This window comes from Sorex araneus, chromosome 3 (genome assembly GCF_027595985.1).
Source record: "Sorex araneus isolate mSorAra2 chromosome 3, mSorAra2.pri, whole genome shotgun sequence".
NCBI classification, from domain to species: Eukaryota; Metazoa; Chordata; class Mammalia; order Eulipotyphla; family Soricidae; genus Sorex; species Sorex araneus.
This window is the reverse complement of record NC_073304.1, coordinates 141,436,569-141,461,542: the sequence shown is the minus strand read 5'-3', so window position 1 is coordinate 141,461,542 and position 24,974 is coordinate 141,436,569. Positions and strand designations below refer to the sequence as shown.

At 45.0% G+C, this 24,974-nt stretch overlaps 1 protein-coding gene across 8 annotated transcripts in view; it reads right to left on the bottom strand.

Moving 5' to 3' along the window:
* The window catches only part of RIN2 (Ras and Rab interactor 2), a 299,434-nt gene that overhangs the window by 7,491 nt on the left and 266,969 nt on the right, over positions 1–24,974 (bottom strand). For all 8 annotated transcript variants that reach the window (XM_055131456.1, XM_055131458.1, XM_055131462.1 and 5 more), the window contains 3 exons: positions 19,187–20,377; positions 5,378–5,683; positions 3,537–3,668 (listed from right to left, as the gene is read on the bottom strand). In XM_055131456.1, the coding sequence (XP_054987431.1) occupies positions 3,537–3,668; positions 5,378–5,683; positions 19,187–20,377 (1,629 nt within the window). The remainder of the gene's footprint in view (positions 1–3,536; positions 3,669–5,377; positions 5,684–19,186; positions 20,378–24,974) is intronic.

Genomic DNA, 24,974 nt, shown 5'->3' with positions numbered 1-24,974 from the left:
ATATTGAATCTGTGCTATGAACCCACGGTACTGAGCAGAGTGGGTTTGTAAGCAACAGAATCTGAGTTCTTGTATGTGGATCATTGTGAGTAACAGAATCTAAGCTCCTGGATCAGGGGCCAGAATTTAGTTAGTATTAATTAAGTTTGATCTAAAAGTTATCATCTCTGTGGCTAAAGTAAGGCAATTCCCAGAAGAATTCCCTCTGTTCAACTAGTGGGGGTGCTCTTGTCTATGCAGTCTATCAGTCTCAGTGCTCAGTTGGACCTGGAACTATCCAGAGGTTCCATAGTAGCCTCAGGAATTATTGGGGGATGTTTTCTATTTTCTGCTTAAAGAAAGTAGGTGTCCAGGTGGACCCTGAATAATTTTTTTCCTGAAAAAAGGTTCGATAAATTCAGGGACTTCTGATCATAAGCAGAATTCCTTGAGAATTACTTTGGATATGTAATCTGGGGGCGGGGGTGGGGGAAGTTGTTTTCAAGGGACTAACAGAAGAGGGGGGCAGGTAGTTGCATCATCTTAGCCCTGGAGCTGGAGTGATAGCACAGCACACAGCAGGTAGGGCGTTTGCCTTGCGGTCGACCCGGGTTTGATTCCCAGCATCCCATATGGTCCCCTGAGCACCACCAGGGGTAATTCCTGAGTGCAGAGCCAGGAATAACCCCTGTGCATCACCGGGTGTGACCCAAAAAGCAGGAAAAAACATCTTAGCCCACATCTGCACATAAATGGGTAGACTCTGGGCTTTCAAGTTATTAGGGGGAGCTCATTTTCCTTCTTGGGCTTGCTTCACATCAACATGTCTTGGCAGAAATTCCCTCTCCTTATATAGAATATAGGTCAGTATTTTATCATGCAAAGAATTTGGATGTTTGTTACTATGGTAATTGTCTAGAATAGCAGAAATAAGCGAGACCCTTCAGTGAGCTTGTCTTTTTAAGGGAAAAAAAAATGGGGTCTGTGTGTTGTGAAACCTGTTTATCTATCTTCATACTAATAGAGGAGTTTATACAGACAATGTTCATGAATTGTGGCCCAGAATCATTTTCTTTTCTCCAGTAAATTTTAGTCAGGGTTTGTATACAAAGACCCATGACAGGATTTCCCAAGGAATTCATCTCTCCAAAAAAAACGTTCCCTGGAAGAAACTTGAATGTCCTGACAACACCCCTCCCCCCCCCCCCCGCCTTCCCCCCCTCCTGTTGCCCCCAAACGTGTGTATCTTAACCCTAGATATGTTCCTTAGTCTCCTCAGAACTCAGTACTGGGGTTTCTTCTCAGGGGAGCCTGCCCTCCTCTGCCCCTGTTATATGAATGAGCCTCTTTCATCCTTTTACCCTTTAACCTGTTTCTCTTCCCTGATCAGTATTCATAGCTCTTGCACCAAGCTTCCCCTGTGAGCCACTGTGACCAGCTCTTCTGACCTGTTCTGCTGAGTCTGGCTGGAGGGGAAAAAGGCCTGTGGTTCTGTCCAAGGACCAAAAGAGGCTAGGTTTGGTTACTACGCCATGATTTCCGGCTTTCTATTGCATTATTATTGCAGTTTTAGATGTACTGGACAGATTATTTTGTGGGAGGAGACTTTGGTCACGTTTATTTCTGGTAATAAGTGTCTAGGAGTCCTTGAGATATTGGGAAAGGGCATATTAGAACAGAGACAAATTTCTATCTCTGGCGGGAGAATTCGGACAGCCACTTCAGGTCACCTTCCCCGTATTGTCCCCGAGCAAGGCCCTGCTCTGGGCACTGTGTTGATGACAGATGACAGGTGACTGTCTTCACCTCTAGAAACTGCCTATCAAAGACCAGGATCAGTGAATTAACAGAGAGGGAAGCTGCTGAGCTGGCCTAGATGAGAGCCTGCTTCCAGTACACCGTGACCCTGCCTGCCGATGGCCCTTTGGAGATAGCAGGATGGTGCACTGGGTTGACTCTGCTTACAGGGAACTGCCGCTCTTATAGACCAGGAGGAAGAGGTGACGACGATGTGGGGAGATACAGTCCAGATTCAGTTTGCTTTGGTTTGCAGGCCCGAGACTCACATCTCTTTTCTGCTGTTTAAGCAGGTATTTTCATTTATGGAAAACTCGTCATCAGGTCTCTTTTAAGTGCACAGGACTCATGGCAGGGTTAGAGTTTTGCTGAAATGTAAAACCTTCCTCTAATTGCTGCCAGATGTCCTGGAATGTGGCTAGTGTTGTGCTCCCAGCATTCCCAGCAACACAGAGCCCAGAGCCAGGGCCGCTCAGTGTCCAAAAGAAATGCCTCCCTCCTCAGCTTGCTTGCAGCCAGGTCCCAGTTCCCCTACTGGCATCACCACGCAACCTTTTCACACTCAAATGAACTTTCCTTGTACCCTCTCTGTAAATTTTAAATTCTCTGTTACTAAGTTTCCCACTCATTCATGTACTGATTGTTCGTGAGGCAAATATTTAACAAAAATCAGTCACTCAAAATTGTACTAGTATGTGGAGTCTGCCATTGGGAGTGTACAGCCAGGTGCTATTCAAAGACCTGGAGAGCAAAACCTTAGTGTGTGTGTGTGTGTGTGTGTGTGTGTGTGAGAGAGAGAGAGAGAGAGAGAGAGAGAGAGAGAGAGAGAGAGAGAGAGAGAGAGAGAGAAACACTAAGTTATTTTATAGAAGAGAAAATCTGTGCAGTTTTGTCTTTTTTTTTTTTTTTTTGCTTTTTGGGTCACACCTGGCAATGCACAGGGGTTACTCCTGGCTCTGCACTCAGGAATTACCCCTGGCAGTGCTCAGGGGACCATATGGGATTCTGGGAATTGAACCTGGGTCGGCCGCGTGCAAGGCAAACGCCCTACCCGCTGTGCTATAGCTCCAGCCCCAAAATCTGTGCAGTTTTCACATTAAAACATTATTAAAAAATTCCAAAACCAAAAGTGAGATCTTGATCAGTTTCATTACTATAAGAGCAGGATATTCTGATAGTAGGAATAGTTTGAATATTCTCCAATGAAAGTTTATAAATTTCTCTGGGAACCAAAATCAACATCTTTTTTTTTTAAAGATGGCATTTATTCCAATGAGCAGCTTTTTTCCCCCCATTTTTTTTTGGTGGTGGTAGTGGGGCCACACCTTGCAGTGCTCAGGGCTTAGTCCTGGCTCTGGGCTCAGAGACCATGTGAGGTGCTGGAGACTGGACTTGTCCAACACACTCTTACTCTCTCCAGCCCCCACTGAAAAGAATTGTTATTACAATAAACAAGTTATAAATGACGTAATAAATTATACGTCAGTGATGTATAATTATAGCATGGCTAGATCTTTAGTGTTTTTTTTGGACTTTTCCAAATTTTCTATGATGCACATGTATTCTATAACCAAAAAAAGCCATTATATTTTTTAATTTTTTAAAAAGGGAAACCAATTCTCTCATAAATTGAGGAAAAAAGCACCCACATAAACTGCATACTTTTTATATTAGGTGAATGTCATCTCAAGAAAGAAAAAAGAAGAAATCAAACTGCATCAAAAACACCCACTCCGTCCATCCTTTCAAAAGCACAATACCTTCTCCATGCAAGAGTGAAGGGTCTAAGAGCTCCATCATGTATTCGATTTCAGTGTCCAGCTCAAGCATGTCACACTGAGCTATGACATAGGTCAAGACTGGTAAAAAGTCATCAGCTCCGTACATCCTTCCTGGGATTAGGAAGAAAGGAAAAGATGAGCATATTTTCACCCTCATTTTTTCTTTCCTATTTTACTTGCTGCTTTTATTAGAGAATGAGGAGCCATCCCCGGGAATACGCTATGAACCAAACCGGTGGGTGTTTCAGGAATCCTGTGTAGCTTGTGACCCACCCTGCTGCTTACGCCTCAGACCAGCCCTAACTCACAATTTCAGAATGATCATCTATGAATCAATAAACACATAAATGCTCCTTGCTTGCATTATTTGCATCAAGTTGTGCAACAGAACAGAACACTCTGAAATACTTTCACTTTCAGCCAGTACAAAACATTTAGTCTTTACTTATATTAATTCTTAGTGTTTTTTTTTTACAGAGTAATTATTAAGACCAAACTCAAATGAGAAACAAACTGCTCTATATTCAATGTGGGCAGACAATTTAAATTTGCTAACTGAGCACATGTTAAATATATGTATAAATATGTGTATACACATATATACAATACATATATATTTCTCAACTGGGATTGATACTGTCATTGGCCCCTTCCCCCACCCGCCCACTGGAACATTTGGCATTGTCTGGAGATATTTTTCAACAAAACAACTACCGGGTGGGGGTGCAGCTGGCATGGGGGATGCAAATAAACTTCCTCCAGGAAGCAGGACAGCCCCCGCAACAAAGAATGACCAGTTGAAATGTCATTAGTGCTAGGGCGGAGAAACTGCTTCAGAAGAACACAGTTATGTGCAGAAATGACTTTAAAAATGATCTTACGAAATACAGAAAATACATTTCTTATAAGGAGAATAAGTGAAATTTTGAAGGCAATATTCATATACTTTCATTACCAGACCTGGAACTTTCATTTTACTGCCTCTTCTCAGCAATTTGTGAGATACACACACATTCCTATCTATTCAAGCAGTGGTTCATGGAGTCTGTGTTTTTTTCTGTGGTGCTCCTCCAGAAAACAATTTCACTTGGATGAAAAGTAGGTCATTGTCCATGTAATTACAACAGACTCCCTGAGACCTCGAACAATGCAGAGCTCAATCACTATCCATGAATCACAACAGCTCCTGCAGCCAAAGCTCTGCTCGGGAGAAATCGGAGGGTGCACTCTTCAACCTTGCTGAATTCCAGTTACACTTCCTCAGTTTATAGAGAACACAGCCAAGAAAATGGCATCATAACACTGCATTATTATTGTATGCTCTAAATTCTTCTACATGCTATGATGATTGGCACAAACCTCCCTGGTTAAACTGTAGTGATGAGAATTGTTTTATCTCCATTTTACCCTTGTGGCGGCTTTTGTATTGTCTCACCAAATCCCCAGCTTTGGAAGGATCAGGTCATTTTCAACATATCCAAAGAAAGAATGCAGAAACTTCAACAAGGCCAGAGTACCATAATTAACTAATTAATTAACTGATTTTGAGGCCCAAGATATGAACTAAGAGCCTATACTGAATCTGGGTCCAATACCCGGAACTAAATCTTTAACAAAGTACCATTGTACAAAAGTGTTGCTTTCTTTGGTGTTAGTCACCAGCTAAATGTTCAAGAGTTTGCCAGTTTGCCAGATATCAGAGGAGCAGGACTTGTGTGAAATGGAGAGAGTGAAAGGAGAGAAGTTAGGAACGGGGAAATCTGACGTTGCCCACCTCACTGGTGTGCAGTGGGGAAGAGGCTAGGCTTGGAGCTGCTTACCTGAGTTGTTCTCCATGACAGTGTAAATGAGCTTGCAGACCCTGAGCAGCAGCATGACTTTCTTTTCTGGCGAATACATTTTCTGCATGGTCATGAACTTGACTTTGATTTTCTCTACATCCACAAAGTCGGGGGTTGGGGCAAAGACTCCCAGCTCCTGTGGGTTCCTCTGCCTCACAAGCTGCAGGTTCTCCTTAAGTTGTTTCCACGAGCCGTCAGCCACGTGGAAGTCCTTCAGCATGGCCTCAACATGCCCCTTCAGGGGTTTCAGGATGCACTTGTGCATAGCTTTCTCCAACACCACATCTGCCGAAGAAAGCGCAGCTACAGTGACCATTGTCTGAAGAAAGGCACAAAGCCACAACTGCTTTCTCGGTGTGAACATCTGCAACTCAATGCGTGGGTCACAGTGCCAGCAAGTTAGACCTTCACAGCCACCAGCAGCACTCAGCACATCCCCCAATTCCCATAGTGCTGAGACTCTTCCCTAACCAAACTTCATATTCATTTACAGACTTTAAATACAATTGCATATATTTGCTTGCACTTCTCTTACACCCCATTCACTCCTCCATAAGCACAAACTAAATATTCAAAACATTTTTTTAACCTAGACCTTAAACTGATCATTCAACCCTCCAACTGATAGGTGAGCAAACATTATTTTAAAGGCAGAGTTTTCTAATAGCAGAGGTCAAACGAGTTCCCTGAAAATATTTTCTGAGGAAGAAATTCAGCTCAATACACATATCCTCTTAGATTGGATTATGGACCACATTCTCTTAGGTTGGATTATGGACCTCTGCCCCCCCAATTATTTTACTTACCAGAGAAGACATCCCTGGGATATTAAATAATATTAAATAAAGTTTTCAAATTGGGTAATAGTGTTAACAATAAATATGTGTTAATTTTACTGTAGGTTTGTAACAGAATGTCCCTGTTTTTCAGAAACACACACCAAGGGCTTTAATGGATAAAGGGACGCAAAGCCTGCAATTACACTAAGATGTTTCAAGAAAGAAGCCTGTGTCTCAATAGGCGGAGAACAAGTAAATGTGGCAAAGCGCAAACATTCAAAGAATCTAGGTGAAGGGGATATATGAGGTTTTTTAAATGATTTTTGCAACCTGTCTGTAAGTCTGGAACGATTTCAAAATGAAACATTCAGCTTTTTTGAAGTGTGTTTCTGTTCAGGGTTAGGAAACACCTTTTGGCGTGGGAGGCATTTCCCCCTCTTCTTGGAATGGTTGCACCATGAAACAGCCCTTGCTTTCTTGGCTGATACTAAAATGATCAGTGTCATACATCTGGAAGTCCAGATCAAAGATGATTTATACATCAGGTTCTGTTTCTCCAATGTAGGATTTTCAATTGCAAGTGTCTGCATATTTTCATGAAGTTTCCTGGGAACATCTAATATATGATACTGCATTATAAAACCCTTTAGAAATTTATAGATACCATTATATATTAGACTGAATTGTCTGAGAGGAAAAATCTAAAGCAGATGCATAAGTACAAAACACAAATTTATCTTACTCCAAAGTTGAAACTTATTATTATTATTATTATTATTATTTATTTTTTTGGGTCACATCGGCAATGCACAGGGGTTACTCCTGGCTCTGCACTCAGGAATTATCCCTGGTGGTGCTCACGGGACCATATGGGATGCTGGGAATTGAACCCGGGTTGGCCGTGTGCAAGGCAAACGCCCTACCTGCTGTGCTATCACTCCAGCCCCGAAACTTATTTTTAAAATTAATGCTAACCCTGTAACTACCAGCTTCCATAGTCCAATCATTTTCTCCCATTCTTCTACCTCCATATCATATCCACGGATCTCTTGTTTCAATCTAGAGTTCTATATTATTATAGAGTAAGAGGTTGAAGCATAGGCTATAAAGTAAGAAGAAAAGCAGAACAACAGTTTTCACTTCATAGCTGAAAGTAGAACAAATTACTTCACTTGCATTAATGGCGTGATTTTTATGGCATCTTTGATTTTATCTTATATGGTCTTAACAAAGAACAATAGCAATAAATACTGAGTATTCACTTGAGGTAGTCCATTAGTACTTTATACAGTTATCTCATCTAACCCTTATAACATCTATTATATTTGCATAATATTGCTATTAAGTTCATATTACATATGAGAAAACTGGCTTGGCAATGTTTAATGTATTGCTTTAGGCAACACAGCTGTTTTTATTTTTTTGCTAGCTTTGTGGGGGCCACATCTGGTGGTTTTCATGAGACAAGAAGGCTATATCCAATGGTGCTCAAGGACCCACTTCACACTGGGGAATCAAACTCAGGGCCTTGCCCGTGCAGGGATGTAACTTATCTTGACATATCCTCAACTCTTATGCAAACATTCAGAGAGTTCTTCAAATAAAACATTAAAAAAACTCTTAATTTTAAAATTTTAAAGCTTTGAAAACACTGGCCATTTTATTCAACTACCCAAAGTTTCTGAAAATGCCATTAATGATTATCAGTTAAAATGAGGTCATCACCACGGGCAAAAGTCATGTCAATTATTAATTAGGAGTGTAACATGAATGTTCTTTCTAGCATTATTCATCACCATCCCCATAGTGGAAATAACCCAAAGGCCCACTTAAGGGAATAGGTACAATGGATGAATTCATATACTGAACACTACACTGGAATTCAGCAAAGGCAGGTTCAATGAAAAGGAGCACATTCATTGTAGTGTCCGAGGCAACATGGATGAAGCTCATGGATATAATACTGTGTGAAAGAAGCCAGACATAAAAGAGTATCTTCTCTAACATTTTGTTGGTATAAAGTTCTGCAGCAAGAAAAAGGAATCCCTGATGGCAGAAGTCAGGATGCTGGGTGCCACAGGGAGTGGGCACTGACTAAGCCTCTTCCAGAGAAGGGGTATGCTCTTTGTCTAGGTTGGATGAAGGTCGCAGCTGTGCAGTTATGTGAACATTTGTCAAGCTGAGCACTTAAGAAGTGTTAATTTACAGATTAGTTAAACATTGATTTAACATTTAACTAATTTAACTAAAAGTTAAATGTCGATCAACACGTATAAATCAACCAAGTAGAAAGCAAGTGGACACTGGCCATATCCAGAGGAGATCAGGGGACCACATAAGCACCTGAACCCCTGCACTGCCTCTCTGGCCTTGGGCCAGACAAATCACCTCCCAAGTGTCTCATACTGTTGCTTGAGGATGAAGCAGGAAGCACATCACTAACAAGCTGAGTGGATCCTGTCCTTGCTGCACACATGCGACTCTTCCTTGCCACCAGCAAGGGACATGGACATTGGCATTGCAAACCCACCCTTAGTTAGAAAACAGGGCTGTTAGGGGGTTGAAACCTAGGTCCAGTCATCAACTGCCCATTCTCTTTAAACCCAGAAGACCTTTCTCTTCTATGGAGGAGATTTATTTTCACAGATTTTTTTAAGGTTAAATTGAAAAAGAGACTTATTCCCCAGCATTCTTTTCCAAGTCTTGACCTTTCAGATGCTCCTCACCCCAATCATTCATAATTAAAAAGAAAAGAAAACACAAAGTAAAATTCAAATGACAGGGGAAACATGGTACACAGTGGCTTCTCTCCAATAGGAAAAATATTTGTGCTCACAAAGCAATGGGGAATAATGATTTGAGAAATCTAAGGATCAGAGCATCTTCCAAAATATTGACTAAGGAAAAAAAGAAGGATCAGTCACTTTTCTTAGTTACCACTCTCTGTTGTACTGTTATCTCTGGTTGCTTTAAATTCAAGTAAACCACATTTTAAAACCTGAAGAACAAAGACACGTTCAAGGAGTTTCACATGCACTGACTTTTCAAATCCTCCAACAGATCTCATGGGTGGAAGACTGCTGCTTCTTCATTTCACAACCAAGGAAGTTCCAACTCAGAGAGATCAACGCAATACAGCCAGTAAAAGTGGAGTAGAGCATGGGGGTAGGGGAGGAAGGGAGGGGCTTGGGGGACAGACAGGATTTGAACCTCCCCCAAATTACTCCTGAATTCTTGGATTATATTTATTGTATTTTGTTTGATTTGGGGTCACTCATGGCAGTGCTCAGGGCTTACTCTTGGCTCTGAGCTCAGCGATCACTGCTGGCAGAGTTTGTGGGGAGAGGGGGTTCCAGGGATCAAACCAGGATTAACCACCTGCAAGGTTATCATTTTACCTGCTGTACTAGCTCTCTGGCCTGTTTATTGTATTTTTTACTAACATTTATCAGGCTTCTATACATGCAAGTGCGATTTGAAGTAGAGCTATACATATTATCTCACTATATGATAATCCTTACTTTGGCCCAATAGGAAGTGATACAACTGTCATTTTGCAGATGGTAAAGTCATTATAAATCACATAGCTTTATAATACTGGTGGAGATAGGATGCACACTCAGTTGTTCCAGTGCTACATAATTCAAAGACTAAATGGCATGATGTGCCTTCTTCGTATAAGGAGAGAAAAAGGGGTTGGCAGTCTGTTTCTATGTGTTTTAACATCCTTTCCTCTGGCTGTGAAACTGGATTAAGGATCAGAATTGACATGGTGTGCTGCTCCATGTGTTCTAAGCACCCTCATATGCCTCAGACCTACTGTTTAAACAATTCATCTGCCGAGATTGGTAAATAATTCCTATTTGCCTGGGTGTGGGTTTTCCCAGCAGCTCACCCTGAGTCAAGGTCTTCAGTGTGATGGCTCATTTGGCAGGTGAGCCTGACAACATTGTCTCAGGTATTGGGAAGTGAGAGTGGGGCAAAGCAGCCAGCCTGGTCCCCCTCAGAAAGCCAGGTCTCATGCAGAGCTGGAGCACAGTCCTGCAGGGAAACCCAGGAAAAGTTTAGGAACTATCTCAGAGCCATCCCACCAGACAGAAAGCAGCTGGGAAATGTATACAAGATGATACCATCCAGTATGATACGATACTATATGATTTATGATACGATCAGTCCTGAGGAAGGGTTACTCCCAGGTGGCAAAGGATGGTGTAGAATCCCACCATTTTCTGCTGGCCCTGGACAAGAATTCTGGTGGCCGGAGAACATATCAGACTCGAAAATGTAATGGGTGGAGCAGAGGCAAGCTGGAGAGATAGTACAGCAGGTAAGATGCTTGCCTTGCATGTGGCAGACCTTAGCTTGATCCCTGGCACCCCAGATGGCCTCTGAAGTACAAGCAGGAGTAAGCCCTGAGCACAACTGAGTGTGCCCCAAGAACAAACAAACAAACAAACAAAAAGTCATCGGGGATGGGGTGAAAGGGGTGGAGAGATAGCATAGTGGTAAGGAACTTGCCTTGTCCACAACCATCCAGGGTTCAATTCCCACCCACCAGGAGTAATTCCTGAGCACAGAGTCTGGGGTAAATTCTGAGTATAGCTAGACATGGCCCAAAACAAACAAAAAAAGATAAAATAAAATAAACTGTCACGTTCTAGGAATTTCGTAAATAAAGGGGCTGCTGCAGTAGGATCCCAAACTGCAACAAGTGACATCCAAGGACTATGGACAATATGTCTGCTAGAGACTGAAAAACTATGGGCGTAGATGCTCAAACACACGGGCCAGATACATGCTCAGCCAGAGCTGTGTGCGGACCTCAGTCTCAGTGGGAAACCCACTCTCACTTTCACTCAGAACCATCACACACTTATGCCTTCAGTAGAACAATTTATCTAACCTAGCTCAGCAGAGCTGGCAGCCTGGAGAAATGGAAAAGAGCACCTGAAAAGCCTAAATGTCCCCCACAGGCATCCCAGCACTTCGCTAATATTCTCTGTAAGTTGCTTACAAAGCAGGTTGCCTGCTATCCCAATGGCACTCAGGTTAGACAGTCTTTCATTTTGGGATCTTGAGGGAAGAAGATGACTTTTCCAAACCTCAGCTTCCTCACCTGGAAAATGGGAACTCACAGCGTCCCATACTCAATGACTGCCTTTAGGCACCAGCCACTTAGGAGGCTAGAAAAATGAGTGGTTCTTTCCTTTGAACTTGACTGAGATGAGTGCCTTTAAAAAGGGACACTAGGGCCTGAGGATAGTACATAGGGCTGGTAGCTTGCCTTGCACGCAGCTGATCCAGGTTTGATCCCCAGCATCCCATGTGGTCCCCGAGCACCAACAGTGGTAATTCCTGAGTGCAGAGCCAGGAGTAAGCCCTGAGCATCACTAGGTGTGCCCTCCATATTATTGGTCGATGTCCCACATCCTCAAAACTACACAGCAGCTCAATCTCTTGGGCAATTGAGTGTCCTTAAGACAACAAGAGGTAGCAGGTCCCAGCCCTATTCCAGATGAGAATGCATATAGGACAGAGGGGTAATCACTAACAGTTCTTGGTCTACCTGGGGGGCAAATGTCAACCTATTCCTGCTCAGGCCACCCTGGCCCCAGGTTCATACTGTTCATATGGTTCATACTGTTTACAGGTATTTATTAGCCAGCATCTATTTTGATTGGTTGGGACCTGAGCTCCAGAAATGGCTCGAGTCTCCACTTTCCTGGCACGATGTTTTAAAAATACACTATACTTAAAGACTCAGACCTGCCTGATCTTCCATTCCCCTTATCCCCATGAACAAGCTACTCCTCTACTCACTGACGCCAAAAGTAACAAGTTACACCTAGACCCACTGACGCCCTGTGACCTCTGCACATTTTTTCATGCTGTTCCCTGCCTGGAATATCCACCCCCACCCCATATGCAGGTGGGTGTCTCACCTTTTGTGATGTGAATTCTGTGAAACCTAGCCTGCCTCTTTCACCTGGCTCCAACCCCACTTTTTGGGTCTTCTGCTTTTTTGGTGGCCTCTGCATGAGGCTCATCTTCTCTTGGTATGTAAGAGCTGGGGCGTGTCTTGTGAGTCACTTGTAGTTGCTAGGCTAGGATCCACCCATGCGCTTTAAGAGGATTGTCCAATGGAAGGGAAGATGCTTCTTTGGGTGATGGCATAAAAATGAGATTTCTCCTTACCCCTGCAGAATACAGGATGTGCAACTCTGGTGATGAAGTCATCACTCAGGTGCAGTGCTGCCAACTCCACCCCCATAAACTCCTCTGTTGCCCTGCAGGGATGTCCTGTCCCCTAGAATTACTCAAGTACTGTTTGCAATGCATACAATGGCTCACAGATAACAAATGACGGACACCTTATCATTAGAAGGGAAATTCCACCAACCCAGCAGAGGTGACACCAAAATGAAGACAGGGCACCAAGGTGGTGATTCATTTACTTTCTTGTTATTTTGGTGGCTTCAAGGAAGGATGTTAAGGTAAAGTACAGGTTATAGACTTAACATTTTGTGTATGGAATCTGTCAGATCAGTGTCAGCGCCTTCTAGTAAACAGCCAATAAAAACAAAGGCAGAGTAGAAGAGACCAATCTGCCCAACAGAAGAATTCCAAATAATCTGTGCAGCTCTGCCAGGCTGGGGAGTGGAGATGAAATCTAATCCCGTCATCCATTCTGTGTCAGCAGGGCTTGCTGGCTGACTTCCAAAGAAGAGTATGGAAAAGTGGGAGAAGCATTTAGCTTTTTAGAGCAGAAACCTGGCAAATGTGACCTTGAGCCAGGGATCCATAGTCAAGACAGCAATAAGAAGGGCAGTGTGAACAGGAATTCAGGTGGGGTGTGACCATACCTCTCTAGACACTCCCACCCTCATGAACAGGGGCCAGCAGGGTGTCAGCTGTGGGAAATACTTGGAAAGTTGTGATTTCAGTCCCATTTTCATTCTGGCTTTATCTGAGTACCTTTCCTCTCTATGAAAATGTGCCTCCCAAGACATGAGGGGATTCATGAGGTCTATACCAAAAATACTCTGTAAACGATCAAAAACCATGCATGGGGTGGGGAATATGAGTGCTTCCATTTGGTTCTACTAAGAAAGAGCATGTGCTTAATAATACAGTCATTATCCTGATGGGGAGCTGCTTATGATTTTAACTTCTCAAAGGAGCTCTTGGGAAAATCTCCACATAATGGATGGGGGGAGGGAAGGAGAGCGCATGCTTATGGACAGGCCTCTGAACAGAGATCACCTCATGCTCAATGGGAGCCATTCTTTTGGTGAAAGTTGAGTAGTAGAGAATCCATCAAAGTCCAAAAGACTCTGAAATGTTCACTTTAATCAGCAGAACAATTCCAGGATCTCTTGGGTCATGTTCTCAATTACTTTTTTAGCTGGTGATATGTTCTGCACTAGAGGTCTCTTGGTCTCTCTCAAGCACTGTGGAATCAAGGATTCTTGGGAAAAGATTCACAACTCCAGAGTCTGAACTAGTTTTGGGGGTGGGGATCATAATCGGCGATGCTCAGGGCTTACTCCTGGCTTTGCACTAAGAAATTACTCCTGGTGGTGACCAGGGGACCATATGGGATGCTAGGGATTGAACCTAGGTTGGATGCATGCAAGGCAAATGCCCTACCCCACTGTACTATCGCTCCAGCCCCTGAACCACCCTTATTTAATTGACATAAAATAACTGATCCAATACTGATGTAGAAATTGTGCAACAATTGATGCCATGTGTGTGAGGAGAAGATGCATCTTGTTATAATCTTCTATTTAAATTAAATTTCAAGGACTGGGGAGATGGCTCAAAGGGCTGTAGTACATTTTCCACATGACGGAAGCCAGGATTTGAATGAATCCCAATATCATACTGAGAGTGGCCTTTGAGCACTGCTCGGTGTGGCCCTCAAACTAAAGTAATATTATTAGAAATAATAATAAATTAAAACAAAATTAATATTATTTAGAAAAGAATATGACCAGTCTTTTTATATACTGCAGGAAGTTACTTCCCACACTTCTCTTTTCTTGCTGACTGTGAGGACATTCTCTTCTTCCAGGTGATCTGACCACCTGGACTAGAATAGAAATCAGTCAAGGTTTTAATCTCTCCTGAGCATGACTATACCTCTCTGGTCATACTTCTTAAAATAATTCCTTATCTAAAAGTAGCAAGAAATAATTTAAACCAGATATTTAAGTACGAGCCAGACTTCAAAATTAACTGGTTTTATTCTTAGGGAATCACTTCAAATCTTTTTTCTTATTCATGCTATGGTCACTGATGTGTAACCACATTTCAGTATTATATCTCTATTAAAAACAAATAAACCCCTACACATGTAAACATAAAATGATATTACCTTTGCAATAAGAGGAAATTGAGTTAAAGAATACTCTTAAAATCATCAAAATACTCATTAGAAAAGAATATTCATTTTAGTTTACAGATATTAGAGAAAGCAAGATATCATGGTCTTATTTATGTCTACTGACTTTTTAATTTTATTTCTATTTTTTTTAAATTTTTGGGTCATACCTGGTGATGTTTTGTTTTTGTTTTTGTTTTGTTTTTTTTGCTTTTTGGGTCACACCTGGCGATGCACAGGGGTTACTCCTGGCTCTGCACTCAGGAATTACCCCTGGTCATGCTCAGGGGACATATGGGATGCTAGGATTTGAACCCGGGTCGGACGCGTGCAAGGCAAACGCCCTACCCGCTGTGCTATCACTCCAGCCCCATACCTGGCGATGCATAGGGGTCATTCCTGGCTCTGCACTCAGGAATTACTCCTGGCGGTGCTTGGGGGACCACATGGGATGCTGGGATTTGAACCCAGGTCAGCCACATGCAAGGCAAATGCCCTCCCCGCTGTGCTATCACTCCAGCCCCACATCTACTGGTCTACTGACTTTTAACAATACAAATAGTTGACTTTTTTGCATTGTTGTGATAATCTGCGGTGAGCAGTTGAATGAAATATAGAATTATGAGCACTTTTGGAATTTGAATGAGCACTTTTGGAGAAATTTTGTTTTATTTGAAGACTAGAAAACAAAGGAATTTTTCCAAGATGAACATCAAACCAGAAATAAAAATGGTTTTACTTGAGTAAAATCAAAACACTAACCACAAGAATGCAGCAAGTTCTACAAAATGGCGATTTCACTAACCAGAAATTTTGGGCTAATTTTTCCTTATTGGTTGAAAAGACTGAAACAAAAAATGGTAGGATATGAAAATTCCCAATGGGGAACACATGTTGTAATGGGGAATAATATCATATCCTGTCTCTACTTTTTAGGGTGTAACACCAGTTATGAGTATACCTCATTTATCCAAGAACTTACTAACCCCAGGGCTTTAAGTAGGACTAAAATATGTATGTCCTTTCTGTTAAAATATCTGTTTATTCTATGCACCACACTGAGGCTGAGGGCAGGAAGTGAAAGTTGGCGGATTGCTGTCCATGTATGAAACATAATTATGTGGTCTTGGAATGTATAGAACTGACTAGCATGAAAACTCACATCTCACTCTCTCTGACTTCATTCTCTGATCAAGAGAGTTAAGCTGATGTCCATGTACTAATATTTGTTAAAGAATTTCTAAATGGTAGGTTTGGGGTAGAAGTACTTTAAATTATCCTAACAGGGATACAACCTCTTAGGGTTGCAATTTTCATTTTTGAGATTAAGTTTATCTTTAATAATGGTCTAGAAAGTACAGATCTGAAGAGTTGCAGCAGTAGCAAGGAAAAAGTGCTAGTGGACGAGAACTTTTGTTTTTTCAGTTGTATTTTCTCTGGAAAACTGATAAACCACTCTTTGAAGAAGACAAATTAGCCATTCTAGATATACTAAAGAGGTACGCAGACAATGATATGGTCATTTTTCACATATGAAGGCTAGTTTTAATTCTATATGGGACAAGCCAATAAAACACCTCCTCTAACTCTAATTCCCTTAATTTCAGGATGCACATTCTATAAATCTAGGCCTTAAATTTAAATCCCCAGATCCTCCTTCAGAAATTATGGGGAAAACATTATGGGAAAAAAAACCCAGAAAACCCCAACTGGCATTCTTGAAATGCTTTTAGAATATTAGTCGCCATCTGTGAGTGACAAATTTGACTACTGGGATTGTGGAGATGAAATTCAATGTGAATTACACCCTCCCAGGAAGTGAGACATGGCAGGAGTGAGTAGGCAACTGAAAAAGAATATCTAGATGGAGTCCAGGTACTCCAAATTACAGCAATCCTTCCGCAAGTCGCTCTACAGATCCTGCCTGGCTTCTACTCCTGGACTTCCAAAAAATAAGCAATGCCTAAAAATGCACCAACCTTGAGTTGGTTGCAAGGCTTAAAGGAGTTGCTTTATTACCAAAGATTTAGCAAACTAAAGAGTATTTTATTTAAGAATATGCAAAACATAGCTAGAATAAATCAATGTTCCTACTAGAATCCTAGTTCAGTGATTTGCACAGTTAGGAGGGATTGGTTTTATAAGAGTTGCTCTTTCCCTCCCGTAAAGTCTGTGATGAATCTCCCAAGTTAGCCTCTCTAATGCTCTGACACACTTTCCTCGGAGTTTGAAAAGCCCAGCACCACGCTACACTTCTTGAAGTTCACTGTACTTTAAAAGGAGGATTATGATTACTCTGGTGAAGTGATATATAAGATGAAAAGCCTTCTTTAATGTGAAAGTTTGAAAAAAGAAAAATAAGCCAACAAGAATGCGGCATGGCTTAGAAAGGGCACCCCCTGAACCCCTCAAAGAGCTTTAGTCCAGGCGCGGACAGCAGTTTAACTTGTGACTCCAATTCCCTACACTACTGAATGCACACTGCAGCCAGGGGTGAGGTTAGGAAAACAAAGACTTTGATTTTACTACAACAGAAATGCAAAGTCTTTAGAGAGTCCTTAGCAGCTGTGACCTTGGTCCAAACAGCTCCACCTGGCAAAAGCCTGCTTTCCCCGTGACCCTGGAGGCCTGCCTTATTTAGCAGGTAAGGCCAGGTCCCACTCAAGTCACTTGGACTGTTGCCTGTCTTGAATGAGGAGCTCCACAGCTCCAGCCTCCCTGGAATCACCTTAGGGCTGAAGTTGGTAGCAGTAGCAAGGTCCCTGTTGGCCTATTTTTTTAAAGAAAATGAGCCCTGGTACTCTCAGAGCGAGTGCTGTCTCCGAACCTCACTCCGGTCGGCGCCCCGGGCGCTGGCTGGCGGCTTTGTGTCTCTGCCGCCTTTCTCTGTGGGCTGCTAGCTGTCCACGGCACATAGCTCAGGGCTGACATCAGCTCCAGCCTTGCTTTCCTCACTCTGGCCCCCAAGAAGTGTGTCCTGCAGGTTTAGGGGTTCTTGTAAAGGTTAAGTCTACGCTGCTCTCCCCTAGGGGTTGGGATCCGGGGGCACAGGGAAAGCGGTGGCTTGCCTGGCTATTGTGCCTTCTCTTGGAAGTCTTGATTTCAATTCCAGAGCACATCCAAGGGCACATTCCTTCCAGCCCCTCTTTTCAGCAACACCCGCGCTCTAACCACGCCCCAGCCAACCCAGCTCAGACCACAAGAAAACAAACAAGGCTTTGATTCCTTTGTGAGAAAAATCAAAGAGCTGCTGAAACTCATTTAAAGGAGGAGGGGGAAAAAGAGGGAGAAAGGGAGAGAGACACACACACACAAACAGAGAGAGAGAGACAGAGTCCACCCTCCACACACTGTTTACTACTTTCACCAAACTAAGACATTCGGGTATGACTTTAAGAAGTGCCTGTAAATATTTGATAGCTCTTTTGGCTTCTGCTCCCTAGTGAAGATCCCTTGAAAATAGCCTTTAGAGTCAACCTGAAATTAAAACAATTAAAACAACAACAACAACAACACACACACATCCCCATCCCTTTAGTACTCTTGCCCTGGAAAAAGGAGGATTTGCCACATTCAAATTTTTCTTGCTACAGCAACTATGAACCAATCACCCCTTTAGTGAGGTTATGGAGAAAGTATTTATACTCTGGGCTTTGGAGAAAACACCTTCCACGTGATCTGCAGTCCAAGCCACTTCTATTAAAGCTACGTGAAACACATTTTCCGTTTTATTTTTATTTTTGGCAGTGGCGTGGGCTGGAGGTAAGGGTTATTCCAAAATAACAGTGGGGGTGGGGAGTTCTCCTGAAAAGAAGATCCATCGGATGAGTATCCCTCAGGATTAGTGGAGGTCAGTCAAGTTAGGCTTCCTGAGCTGCAGCTCAGTAGACAGACATGTCCACTGTGTCCATGGCTGCACACTCTGACAGCCCACTACACCTCGGTAAAAACTTTACTTCCCAAACCCAACCACACCAAACACCCGCTGCCTCTAGAGAGAGCACAGATACAGGAGACCCACTGGAAGAAAACGCTCCGCAGATATGTTACACACACACAGCACACAGTCCCTGTGAAGGCTCATCAGGGGCTCCCCCTAACACAGCCCAGTTTGCTCTGGAGCAATTCTTTCCGGACGAAGGGAGGTCTACAGTTAGACTCTGCTTCCACTCAGGAGCAGGGTGGAAGGCTGGCCGCTTTTGATCTTTGGAGAAAGCTTCATCCCAAAGAAGCAATTCAAAGAGCCCTATCCTGATACTCTGGTAATTTATCTACTTAAAAATGAGGGATGGGTACTCGATCATTGTATGACTGAAACACAAGCACGAAAGTTTGTAAATCTGTAACTGTGCCTCACGGTGATTCACTAATAAAAAAATCTGAAGAAAAAAAAATGAGATCGAGGTGTTGGAGCATTAGTGCAGTCAGTGGGTAGGGTGCTTGCCTTGCACACAGCTGGGTTCTATCTCTGGCACCCCAGATAGTCCCCTGAGCATTGCCAGGAATGATCTCTCAGAACCAGGGGTAACCCCTGAGCACTGCTGGGTGTAACCCAAAACGAGAAAGAGAGAGAGAGAGAGAGAGAGAGAGAGAGAGAGAGAGAGCACTAAAGTTGGCACTTACCTATTTGATCCTCGGGGATCAGCGACTCGATGGGGGGATCCAGCTCGGAGCTCTGAGACAAGTAGTTCTTCACCTGGGTCATGAACTGCCGGATGGTCTGCAGCAGGTCCGTGCTGGACACGTGGCACTCCTTGTTCTCCTGCAGAAAGCTCACGTAGTCCTGCACCAGGCAGCCGAAGTAGGTGCACTTGTCCCGGGACAGCTCGGCGATCCTGCGGACCATGCGCTTCTCGGGGGTCATGAAGGAGCTGAACACGCCGCTCACCTTGCGGAGCTGGGACTTCACGAGCCGCGGCAGCACGAAGGAGCTGTTCCTCTTCTTCTTGGACTTGATGGGGGGGGCCATGGTCTCCTGGTCGCTCTCCCCGTCGTAGTCCTCCGGGCTGCTGGCGGTGTCGCCCTCGTAGCCGAACAAGGGCATGCTGCGCTCCAGGTCCAGAGAGTCGGAGGAGGACGTGGAGATGCTCATGTCGCTCAGTCTCTGCCCGCCTCCATGCCACGGGGGCCGCGGTCCCGGGCCGGCCTCCGCGGCGGGCGGGGCTCCCCCCGCGCTGCCAGCTGTGCCCGCGCGCGGCCGGGCCTCGGCCGGGGCCCTGGCGCCGCCCTCCGCCTCCAGGAAGGACGCCTGCTTCTTCAGCCGCGGCGGCGGCACGGGCGGCGCTCTGCTCCCCGGCGCGTCCCCGCGCGCGCGCGGCCCGGCCGTCCCGGGCAGGCCGGCGGGGGTCTCGGGCAGGCCGGCGGGGGTCTCGGGCAGGCCGGCGGGGGTCTCGGGCAGGCCGGCGGGGGTCCCGGGCGCGCCGGCGGGGGTCTCGGGCAGGCCGTCGGGGGTCTCGGGCAGGCCGGCGGGGGTCCCGGGCGCGCCGGCGGGGGTCCCGGGCAGGCCGGCGGGGGTCTCGGGCGTGCAGCCGGGGCCCGCGGGCGGCGGGGGCCGCGGCGGAGGCGGGCGCGGCGCGGGCCCATGCGGGCCCCCCGGCAGGTCCCGGCTGTGCACCTCCAGGAAGAGCGGGTTGACGAAGCACAGCGCCCCGCCGCCCCGGCCCCGCTCCAGCGCCGCGGGCGCGCGCGTCCTCAGGCCGTGCAGTCCATGCACCAGGCAGAGCTGGCGCGCCGCGGGGCGCACGGCGCCGGAGACAGGCCTATGGGGAGGTGGAGGGTTGGGGGGGTTGTTGTCAGCTGGAGAGCTCCAGAAATCTGAAAGTCATTATCAGTGAACACAAGAATGTAAATACAGTACACTCAGGCCGCCCCGCACCCGTCAAAAAGCACACTAGCCCGACAACACGCGCCCTGGGACAGGGGCGCCGCACCCGGCCTTGCTCAGCGGCTAACTTTTGAGGTCCCTTACTGGAAAGGGGAGGAGGCGCTGCCACACCGGCAGCAGGCTCCCGGGAGACTCCGGGGATTCCCACTGACAAAGCCCTGGGCAAATGACTTGGCTCTCACGGAACTCCAGCCCCGCCTTTTCTCAGGTAAGGAAAAGAGAACTTGGAATCATCATGGCAGCTGGGAAGACGTAGAGGACGCTCCCATTTTGCTGTACAAATTCTGGGTCTCCATCGAAGCAGCAAGACCCTTTCATCAACTTCTCTTGGCGGTGCCCACCCTACAATTTCATTTTTAAAATATTCCCCCCCTTTCTTTTTCTATTTTGGTGGGACAGGGGATGCACACCCAGCGGCGCCCAGGGCTTTCTCCTGGCTCTGCACTCAGGGATGGCTTCTCACAAGGCCTGGGGTGTTGGGATCAAACCCAGGTCTGCTGCGTGTAGGGCAAGCACCTTGCTCCTGCTATAGTGTCGCTCTCTGCCCCAACCTACTGTTGCCCTTTAACAGGCAGACCCCACATCTGGTCCTGATGATGGGGGCGGGGGAGGGGTGGGGAGAGGGAGGATATTGCACAATTTAAGTTTTACATATTCAGCATGAAAACCTCAAAAGGAGTAAAGTCATGGGTCCCATCATGAAAAAAAAAGGTGTTGTGTATGGTGTGTGCGTGCGTGTGTGAGAAATTTAGGCGAATGTTAAGTGTGAGATCTGCCATCATTTGTAAGGGCTTGTTGCCGGTCCTTCCCAAACCCCACATCCTCCACATGCCCCTCAGCCCCTCCCAACGCCCGCTGCATCCACATGTCCTGTGCGCTTTTACAGATGTGTCTCTTTTTCAGGCAAGTCCAGGGAGGCAGGGATGCCAAATGTCTGCTGCCTTTCCACTTGGATAGGCTGTTCTCTCTCTGACTGGGGTTTGCTGAAAAATGTGCTTTTCCCCCAAGGGCTGAAGCGGCAGCTTCTGGTGCCGGGAGAGGTGTGAGCTGGGAGCCCTGGCCCGGTCGTGGCTGCAGGGTCACCTGCTCCGATATTGGTGCTCCTGTGCCTGCCTGTGCCTGTTCTTCCTACTGTTAGCCCGGGCTGTGGCCACTGAGACCTAGAAATCTACTTAGTGTGTTGGAGGAAATAATTTAAAAATTTTATTTTAATGGCAAGAAATTCTGGAGGGGAGGCTACACCCAACAGTGCTCAGGGCTTATTTCTGCTCTGTGCTCAGGAATCACTCAGGCAGCACTTGGGGGACCATATGCGGTGCTGTTTGGGTTGGGCAGGGCCTGCAGTATGGAAGGCAAACACCTCACTGCTGTACTTTCTCTCCTTCCTCCCCTCTTTCTTCTCCCCCCCTCTCTATCTCTCTCTCTCCCCCTCATGTATTTAATAGCAAACAATGTAAGTTAAGAAACTAATTCTCAGGGGCTGGAGTCATAGCACAGCAGGTAGGGCGTTTGCCTTGCACATGGCGGGCCCAGGTTCGATTCCCAGCATCCCATATGGTTCCCCCGAGCACCACCAGGGTTAATTCCTGAGTGCAAAGCCAGGAGTACCCCTGAGCATCGCTGGATGTGACCCAAAAAGCAAAAAAATAACAAAACAAAACAAGAAAAAACTAATTCTCAAGTCAGTTTATAAAAAGTTTTCTAAATAACCTTGGGCCTTGGGTATGAGAATCTAATTTCTCAATGGCAAATTTTATAAAATTTACAAGCATATATTATATTTCTGATGAAGGACAGGTCTGAAGGACAGAGATTCTTCCCTGCATGCCTGGTTGTCTTCCCCGGGGCCCCTCGGAGGGGATGGGCTCCAGCTTCCCTCCCCACCCTGAGCAGAGCTCCCGGCAGCTGAAGACCACTGGAACCTAGCTACAGCCATGCTCGAGGCCCCTCTCCACACATTCGGGGGGGCCTCACGCATGAAGGTACTGGCAGAGGAACCCAGGTGTGTGTAATACCATCAACAGCCAACATCCAGAGACTTAAAAGTGAGCTCCCAGAAGCGCACGCGGCCGCTTTGCGGCCACATGATATCTTATAGCATACTTCTCCCTCTGGGAGAAACTGGCAAGCTTCTGAGAGTTTTCTGCCCACATGGGACAGCCTTGCAAGCTTCCCATGGTGTATTCATATGCTAAATCCAGTAACAAGCTGGATCTCATTCTCCTGACCCTGAAAGAGCCTCCAGTGCTACATCACTGGGAGGGCCGAGTCGAGAGAGACTTCTAAGATCTCAGGGAAAGGGCGAATAGAGAGGTTACTGAGCCTGCTCGAGAAATCGATGACTAACGGGATTTTGTCATCGTGATCGTAATCATGATATTATATTTCTGATAAACTTGTAGTGCCTAAATAGGGATTTGCTATAAAAATAAGTAATATAAAATCCTTCATTGATACAAATTTATTTGTATACTAAAATCATATTTTAGATATAATCTATTAAATTCACTGTATCAATCACTGTCATCCCATTGCTCATCAATTTGCTCGAGCAGGCACCAGTAATGTCTCCATTGTGACAGCTCAGCAAGCTACCAAGAGTATCTCGCCCGAATGGCAGAGCCTGGCAAGCTACCCGTGGCGTATTCAACATGCCAAAAACAGTAACAAGTAATATATTAAATTATAAAAATTAATTTTTTTCAAATTTTTCTTTATTACAGAGACCAGAAATTAAAAATTATATACTACTTCCTATATCTACTTCTATTTGCCAGTCTAGATCTCAGTGGAAATGATCCCATTACCTTTGTTTTTTTTGGTTTCTGGGTCACACCCGGCGATGCACAGGGGTTACTCCTGGCTCTGCACTCAGGAATTACTCCTGGCGGTGCTCAGGGGACCATATGGGATGCTGGGATTAGAACCCGGGTCGGCCACGTGCAAGGCAAACGCCCTACCCACTGTGCTATCGCTCCAGCCCCTGATCCCATTACCTTTGGGTTCTCCTTAGATTTCTGTCTCTTTTCGGGGGAGGTATTAGGGGATTTGGGTCACACTCAGAGGCACTCAGAGACTGTTCCTGCCCTATTCTTATAAGTGGCCCCTGGCAGTGCTCGGGGAACATCGGTGGTGCCGGGGATAGAACTGTGTAGGTGACATGCAAGGCAAATGCCTTATCTCTGGTACTGTCTCTCCAGCCTATCTGCCTAGATTTCTATTGCCACAGCAACAGGCTTTAAAAGGTACAGAACACCTGGCTCACATGGATGTGTTTATTCCATATAGACCTAAGCCCCAGTGGTACAGGAAGAGAAGATGGTCATGATTATTGCATTCTAAACCTTTGATGCAGGGTCCAGTGCCAACCTTCTAGTTGTGTTTGTCAAATGAGCAAATATGTGAATTTCTCATAACAAGGAAAATATATTAATTTGGCCTCATTTACTTCTGATTAGTGGTTGCTCGAAGTTATTTTTCCCTTGATCTTTGCAGAACAAAGTGCTATCTCTGTACTTCAGTTCATCAGCCATGGTGGAAACATACTCTGTACACTGACCACCCAACTCAGAGTCATGTCCTTAAGAATCACTTAGTTCAGGCTGGAGAGAGAGTAGAGTGAGTAGGGCACTTGTCTTTTACATGGTAGACACGGGTTAGTCCCCGGCATCCCATATAGTCCTTTAAGCACTGCCAGGAGTAATTTCTGAGAGTAACCCTGGAGCCAGGAGTAATCCAGGAGCATTGCCAGTGGTGGCCCCCAAACAAAAACATAACAAAACAAAAACTGAGTGATAGCACAGTGGGTAGGGCGTTTGCCTTGCATGCAGCTGACCCAGGTTCGATTCCTCTGTCCCTCTCGGAGAGCCTGGCAAGCTACTTGTGCCGTATTGGATATGCCAAAAACAGTAACAACAAGTCTCACAGTGGAGACGTTACTGGTATCTGCTCGAGCAAATTGATGAACAACGGCATGACAGTGCTCCAGTGCTACAATCTAGTGATTATACTTACTTAAATTTAAGATATGTTTTAAATTCTCTCCAAATGTATATAAAACTCTTCCAAGGTATAATGCACCCATCTCATTTTTATCAAGACTCTTTTCCACAATCCTATACTAAATTGCCTATCCAAGCTGCCTTGGAAATGTGTGGCAGTTCTTCTGAAGCAATCTGTATTTTCTCAGGGTATTTGAAGCTGCCTCCAGGCTTTTCTGTGAATATAGGCTCTACATACAGGCTCTCTTAGAAATGTCACCCACTTCAAAATAAGTTATTAAGTGTAAGGGGAAAATATGCAAAAAAAAAAAAAGAACACATATGTCATTATTTGCTGGGCTAAGTGTCAGTTTCTAGATTCTAGGAATCTTGACATTTGTAAATCCCAAACTCTTATTAACATACTTTGGTCTGATTGCAAATCTGTTTGAAAACAAAGATCCTAAGATCTTGAGTTGTTTTCCTCATCTAGAAGTAATCTTGCCTCCCACCCTCTGAAAAAATTCACATGGAATTTCCATGGCAG